The sequence below is a fragment of the Lolium rigidum genome, chromosome 4, assembly GCF_022539505.1.
Source record: "Lolium rigidum isolate FL_2022 chromosome 4, APGP_CSIRO_Lrig_0.1, whole genome shotgun sequence".
Lineage (NCBI taxonomy): Eukaryota > Viridiplantae > Streptophyta > Magnoliopsida > Poales > Poaceae > Lolium > Lolium rigidum.
In genome coordinates, this window is record NC_061511.1 from 173,521,776 (window position 1) to 173,529,802 (window position 8,027).

An 8,027-nucleotide genomic window follows, 5' to 3' on the forward strand; every position below is an offset into this window, starting at 1 on the left:
TTCTCCCCGGTTGTCAAACCCAGCACTATTCGCACTGTTCTTAGCATCGGCGTCTCTTCCTCTTGGCCAATCCATCAACTTGATGTCAAAAACGCTTTCCTTCATGGATCTCTTCAAGAAACAGTTTACTGTCAGCAACCTCTTGGCTTTGAACATTCTTCATATCCTGATCATGTTTGTCTCCTTAACAAATCTCTCTATGGCCTTAAACAAGCACCAAGGGCTTGGTTTCAACGTTTTTCCACTTATGCTCAAACCATTGGTTTCACTCCTTCCCGTTCTGACACTTCTCTCTTCATCTTTCATCACAATACCGACACCTTGCTTACCTTCTTCTATATGTAGATGATATTATTCTCACAGCTTCTTCCCAACGCCTTTTAGATCATATTATCTCTCTTCTTCGCTCAGAATTTTCTATGTCCGATTTAGGTCTTCTTCATCACTTCTTAGGTATTGCTGTCATACGTGACTCTTCTGGTATTTTCTTGTCTCAACGACAGTACACTCTCGATCTTCTTTCTCGTGCTGGCATGCTTGATTGTCAACCGTCCCGTACTCCAGCTGACACGGGTTCCAAACTTTCTCGCTGATGGTGATCCCTTTTCCGATCCTTCTCTCTATCGTAGTCTCACCGGTGCCCTTCGGTATCTTACTCTTACTCGTCCTGAAATTTCTTTTCTCGTTCAACAAGCCTGTTTATACATGCATGATCCTCGTGTTCCACACTATAACCATGTCAAACGTATCCTTCGGTATCTCAAAGGCACATTAGATTTAGGTCTTCACATAAACACATCCTCTCCCACCTCTTTGATTGCTTACTCTGATGCAGACTGGGCTGGTTGTCCCGATACTCGACGTTCCACATCCGGATTTTGTGTTTTTCTTGGTAACAATTTGGTTTCTTGGTCTTCCAAAAGGCAGGTTACGGTCTCTCGCTCGTCGGCCGAAGCTGAGTATCGTGCTTGTGGCTCATGTGGTTGCTGAAACGGCTTGGTTGCGCCAGTTGCTGTCGGAGCTGCATCGTCCTATTGATCAAGCTACTATTGTTTACCGTGATAATATTTCAGCTGTTTACATGTCAGGGAATCCTGTTCAGCACCGTCGCACCAAGCATATAGAGATCGACATTCATTTTGTTCGCGAGAAGGTGGCTCTTGGTCAAGTTCGTGTTCTACACGTTCCGACTTCTGCTCGGTTGTCTGATATCTTCACTAAAGGCTTGGCGACTACTCCGTTCCAAGACATTCGGTTCGGTCTCAACGTCGTCGAGCCTACCGTTGATACTGCGGGGGATGTTAGAATATAAGTTGTATTAGGTTAAGAGTCCTAGTTGGTTTTGATATAGGACTAGGTCGGTGCCTAAGTCCCTATATATATCTCTTGTAACCGGCACAATACAATCATCAATTATCAATCCTATACAATTCTACAGCATGTTTATTTCTCGGCCCTAATTTTTTGACTATCGAAACACTACCGATTCAAGACATGGTATCACACTCTAACAATGATACCACAGGATTTTAGTATCATATGTCATTGGATAACCATAACCACTACTACCTCAACCAGCGATGCTATGCTATCTAGCATGACCCTATAGTCCAAGTCTCATTCTATTGGTCCCATACCTGGCCACCTGGCCCGAAAAATTCGGGCATGGGCCTAGAAATGTTGGCCCAACAGCTGGACTGGACTGGGCCTAGGTAGCCCGAAATCGCTATTTTACACTATGGCCCCGCATGCGGGCCGACCGCCTTGGTGGGTATTTGGTCGGGCCGGGCTTGGGCTTGATTTTTCAGCGTTGGGCTTTCCTCGGCCCGGCTCGACCTGGCACATGTCCAGGTACAATTGGCCCCCATCCCGGGCTCATTTAAAAAGGCTATTTAATTTTAAAAAATCAAACTATGTCCATTTTGTGTATAAGTATACGAAAATAACTATCTATACGATAAGTTATTTTGGCTCCCGAGCATGAGTGCTCTCGCCATATTAGAAAATAAAAGAATTATATTTATAGGTTTCAAAAAATTATGAAACAAAATTCTGAAAGTAGACAATGATATATCTCACTAACATCCAAAATCTCAACTTCAAATGTTTTGCATTCTGACTTGCAAAAAAATGACAAAGTCTCTATCTTTTTTTAGAGATTTGAAATTCCTATGCTCAGATCTATAATTTTATTATTTTTGTGTAGCCCAAAATACACCGTACTTTTAATTGAAAATTTGCACGATTGTAAGAAACATTGCTGGCTATATCATGATTTATTTTAAAATTTTAAAAACTTATAAATATATTTTTATTTTTTTAATAATAAGATTACTGGTACTCATGTGCATCAAATCTTCGTGCACTATCTATATCCATGTTCACTGACAAAGCTGGTTGAAAAATGTATGCCTATTTTTAGGCGAGTGATGTGATCGATGGTTAGAACCTGCAGAAACGCAGGCACGTCAACACAGAAGACAAACCACCCCATGCATGCACGCGACGAACAATTAAACCCAGCGATGCGATACCCTCTCTATAGCGTCAATTCATGGCTGCACCAGAGCTTGACCGTTCACTGCACCGGCCGCATGCATGTCGATCCGTTCCCTTCTCAGTCACTCACTCCTGCAGCTCGCTGTACTCCACTGTTCACTCTTTCTCCCTTTATATTTGACCACCGCCCCTCTCCGCCAAGCACATCCTCCTCGGCCACCATCCCCACCTCGCTCTCCCCAACGCAGCCACAGCTAGCCCTTCCTCTCTCTTCCCCATCCCTCTCCGTTCCCCCCAACACACGCCACGCTCCCTCTTATACCAACACCCCATGGAAACCAAACCAAACCCAGCACCTCTTATTACCACCGGAACCACCACCGAGGCGGCCGCAACCGCAAGCAGCAGCGACGCCGGGAGCACCGTCAACAGCGGCAGCGGCGGTCGGAAGGGGAAGGGCGGGCCGGAGAACGCCAAGTTCAGGTACCGCGGCGTGCGGCAGCGGAGCTGGGGCAAGTGGGTGGCGGAGATCCGGGAGCCCCGCAAGCGCTCGCGCAAGTGGCTCGGCACCTTCGCCACCGCCGAGGACGCCGCGCGCGCCTACGACCGCGCCGCGCTGCTCCTCTACGGCCCGCGCGCCCACCTCAACCTCACCGCGCCGCCGCCCATGCCCCCAGGGTCCGACCACTCCCGCCCCTCGGGTTCTTCCTCCGCTTCTTCCTCGAGCTCCTCCTCCGCGCCCACGCCGCTCCGGCCGCTCCTGCCGCGCCCGCCGCAGCACTCCGGTGCCCCGATGGCCTTCCACCACCACCACCACCGCCAGTACTACCTGCCGCTGCGCCCGTTGCCCACATCGTCACCGCCTCTGTACTACGCAAGCACTGCCACGGCGTCCACCGTGACCACCACGGTAGCGCCACCATATGAGATGATCACCACTGCCCCGCCGGCAGTGGCTGCTCCTTCTGCGGTGCCCGCGCAGGATAGTGCGCCTGCGGAGGTGTCCGAGGCTGCGGCGGCTGAATGGGAGTACCTCGCCGCCGAGGGGGAGGAGGACTACGAGGCGGCGCTGCTGTGGAACGAACCTGAGCCCTTGTTCGATATCTTCTTGAAGTGATTCACATATACCAGAGCTCTGATCAGCATGCGTGTCCACGGCCGGCATGCATGCGTGTTGCAACTTGCAAGCAAAGGTAGATAGCCTTACTAGGGTTTCTGAATCTGTTTCGTACTAATTAATTAGTGAATCTACCCCTCTGTAGGTATATTTGATTTTTCTCATTCTTCTTCTTGCATTTCCCTAGTTGGGTTTGGCTTTTGGGGGATAATGTGGTGGCATTGGGAAGATTTACGGCTTCCGAGACCTAAGAATTGGTTTCAGTTCAGCCTTTTGCATCCACCGATGGATGCATGATAATTGATGACACATATATGTCACATTATTCTTCATCTTTCTGTACGATCAAATTTCATGCTATATATATCTTCGATTAATTGGAAAAAAAACTGAAGAGAAGAGTTGTTCATTTGCCTGTTCATTGGATTTTTCTTAAATTTATTAACTTTCTTGATCCTGGTTTTTTTTGAGCGAGCACTTTCATAATCCTTTCGATCAACATACAACCTCATCTCAGGCATATGAAAATTAGCAAAAGTGATTTTTACCATGTCAAGCATCTCACTGAATTTACAATATATATATAGCTAGGTTAGTGATTTGTTGTTTAATTTACACAACCAGTATTTGAGTAAGTAATCTAAGGAACTTTAATATTTTGTTTAAGCTATTGATTAGATTTCCCATTCATAGCCCATGAGAGATAATTTACTTCAATAATCGTATCGTTCCTCCAATTTACTCTGAAAATGTAAGCGTAAAATTCAGAAGTGTGTAAACTGAGTTCTTAAGTAGTTGTGTACAAGTGAAAGATGGACTAGGGGTATTAATCTCCAATAATAGACGTTGGTGTATAGGAATATCACAGAAAAGCAAACATGCATGGATTCGATCAAGTCACATACCATTCGAACTAAACTACCATGTGAAGTTCCTAAAATAATTTAGATGTACTTATTTTTCATCCTGAATAACAATATGCTTAGATTGCATGTTAACGTTATCTAATGGTCAAACAACATTTTTACCTATTGGCATATTAGGAGTAGTTTGAAAGAATAATAATATTCTCACGATGACTTGTTCATGTTTTGGATCTTCAAGCCAAAACTGTTTTTTTTTCATTAGCTTCAAATTTTGTGTAAGATAGGACGATCGAATTTTGCCTTATTTCCGTGAAAGTGTTCATATTTTATAAAAGTGAGGCATAAGAATCCGGTCCATAAGAATTTGGGATTTAGTCCAAAGGCCCTACAAATTTCTTGTGTCCAATACACTATCCAAAGAGGCCTAGGTTATTCTGCACTGAAGCTTGTGAATGGTGATAACTTAATAACGTGTCTCGTGAATTGTTAATTGGTAGGAAGGAGGGAATACTACATGTATGGATCTGGGAAAAACACACTGCTCTTGGGAAATGGGAGTTACTGTACAGCCTTAATTAAGTGGAATCATGACTAGCCAGTGCTTTTGCCCGCTGGCTAGCTTGGAGTTGGAGGCCCTCGACTGCATCCCAGACTATTTCAAATTTTTATTTTGATACTCCCTCCAATTCATAATGTGGTGGTTAAAATCACAAAATTTATTATGAATCTGAGGGAGTACTCACTACGGGAGAACCAGGCGTTGCCGTGCGAGGCTTTGCACGGCAAAGAGGCCTGTACGCACGGCAAAGCCTTTGCCGTGCGTGCACGCACGGCAAAGTTTGCACGGCAACGTCTTCGACGGCAAAGCCGCCTTTGCCGTGCGCATGGACGGATTGCACGGCAACGCCCTTTGCCGTGCGTCGCCATCTCTGCCGTGCGCTGCGGGCGCTGCCGTGAGAGGCATCTTTGCCGTGCGTCGCCATCGCTGCCGTGCGCCGTTTCTTTGCCGTGCGCCCTGCTTCTTTGCCGTGCGCCATGCGTTGCCGTGCGCAATATTCTTTGCCGTGCGAAGCTTTGCCGTGCGGCCTTGCTCTGCCACGCACGGGAAAGCCCCATACAGGCACGCCCCCCAGGAGCTCCCAGGAGCACAGTTGGGCGACACGTGGCCCCTTTGCCGTGCGTGTGCGCACGGCAAAGAGACCAAATGTCCTTTGCCGTGTGCACACACACGGCAAAGGGGCCTGATTTTTTCATTTTTTTGCTATTTTTCAATTATCCCTGCATTTCAAATATTGCATTTCACAAATATAGCATATATAACATATATATCAACATAAGATCACCAAACACATCAACAACACCACAAATACATCGAGCACACATAGTTCATGCATACAATCCGTTACATAGAGTCCACATAGTTCATGCATAGCAATGTCAATTATTACAATCCATAACAAGTGCGAACAATGCATTACAACGACGACGAGTGCACGAAGACCATGCCATCAACCTTGTCCTCCTCCGCTTCCGCCGGCCTCATCGTCATTGCCTTGTGACATATAATCTATAAGCATGTTGATGGAATGAACATTTGCATTTGCATATTGAACACTTGAACAAGTAGCGGGTTGGGCACAAGAGGACTCACCGCGGTTCATGCTCCGGATGATGTTCATGTTGTTGACGGTGATAGGTGTCCCCGGGGTCCGAGTGGGCGGTGGCGGCATCCACATGGAGTAAGGTGGAGGAGGAAGACTCCCCGGTGGAGTAGACAGAGCCGTACGGCTCATCAGCCAGCTCATCCGTGCTCGCTCGCTGCTGCATCATCCGCTGCCGTCGTTGCATCCGCCGCATCATCCGTGTCCTGCCGCTCGCCGGTACTCCGTAATCGTCCGCTCCATGTTCCGTGCGTGCTCCTGGGCCGCTCGCTCCTTCGCTGCCATCTCCTCCTACGTTGTGTTGCCGCGATGTCATTAACATTTCAATGGAAAGCATGTAAAGGAAATGTAGAGACCCGAGGAAGAACATACCCGTAACCGCTCGACGCCTAGATCCGAAGCCCGTGGCCGGGGCTCTACCTCGGGCTGGCCGCTCTTACGACCACGACGGATCCGGCGGAGAGAGGGAACCCTCGCCGGGTCGACGCACCCGTCACCAAACCATAGGCGGCCATGCTTCAAGCCTTCTCCCGCAAGCACCGCGACCTCGTGGTCAAAGTCCTCGGCCTCCGGATTGGCCTCCTCGCCGTACTTCTGCTTGAACTTGGAGACATACGACGTGCACCGGGTCTCGGATTGCGGGTTAACCCACACGGACCCCGTCTCGAGATCGAGGCGTCTTCCTTTGCTTCATCTTCTTTAGCACGGCAAAGACGTTAGGCTTCGCTCCCGTCCCGACTTCCTGCAAAGAGAACATGTAATTGAGTGAAGTGACACACCCTTGGAGAGTTAACAAATATATAACATGAATTCAAAGAATGAAGGAACCATTAATTTGCTCACCTCCTTCTGCAGGTGAAGAGAGATGGGGATGCTGCCTTGGATATGCGATCCACCTCGCATCTCTCGCCCGCTTCTTCTTGCCCTCCTCGTGCTTCTTGAGGTACCGGGGGCATGTCCACCACATGACCATCGCACGAAAGCACCTATCGTCGTTGCCGACGTACCGAGGAGGGTTCTACATGCACAAGATAAACCCATTATGGTAAAATAAACTACATGGCGATAAAGAAATCAATAACACATAAATGCAAATACACTGCAAGTATCGCCACGGGCTGCATGAGCGTGTCGCGAGCGTCCTCCTTACTCATGTGGACGAAGCGGTCGGCGTGCCGGCGCGCGGACGCATTGAACACGTGCCTCGTAGTGCATGCCGGTCACCCTCTTCCTTGCAAGCTGGTGTAGGACATCATCGCACGCATTCTCCTTGCCCTCGGCCCTCTTGAAGAATTTCTGCAACATAGGTAAAACAAGGGGCATTAGTGCAATTATTGTGAACCAAGGAGAGTGTATGAATGGTAAGAAGTCAAAAGTCACGTACCCAGAATTTGGCAACAACCAAATCCGCCGCGGTGCCGCGGCCAAGAGGATCTTCCGCGAGGCCGTAGTGCGCCCACCTCCAAGCTACGTCGCAGCCACCGGTAGGGAGATCGACTATCCCGGGGAAATAAAATCTAAGTAGGCCCCCAAGGATGTTCGAGTACCCACGTGGCGGTCTCCGCGTCGGGTCTTCAAACCGGAACGAGCTGCACCATGAAACGACAACATCAATATGTATGTGATAATAATTTTGATAATGACAAAATTGCGATAACGAAATGCCAAAAAATAACATGTACCTCCTTCCATAGGGCACAAGAACAACGTGCCCGTAGCGCCGCCTCTTCGGCCGAGGGAGCTGTGTTATCCCACGCCGATATGGCTTCCTATCACGTGGCCTCAGCCTCTCCAAAGTCTGGAACGTACTCGGTAATCCTCCGGCTCACACCACTCTAGGCTTGGATCAGGATCGAACACTAAGTTCCCCAACCCCTCATCCTC

The 8,027-nt window shown here is 48.3% G+C and overlaps 1 protein-coding gene across 1 annotated transcript; it reads left to right on the top strand.

Annotated features, from left to right (window-relative positions):
* Positions 1-2,830: 2,830 nt before the first annotated feature.
* LOC124647812 (ethylene-responsive transcription factor ABI4-like) lies at positions 2,831-3,616 on the top strand. The gene has a single exon (XM_047187682.1). It carries the CDS (start codon positions 2,831-2,833, stop codon positions 3,614-3,616), a length of 786 nt encoding a protein of 261 aa, XP_047043638.1.
* Positions 3,617-8,027: the final 4,411 nt, after the last annotated feature.

Coding starts and splice junctions, on each gene's coding strand:
- LOC124647812 (XM_047187682.1), top strand. CDS start 2,831: ATGGAAACCAAACCAAACCCAGCACCTCTTATTACCACCGGAACCACC.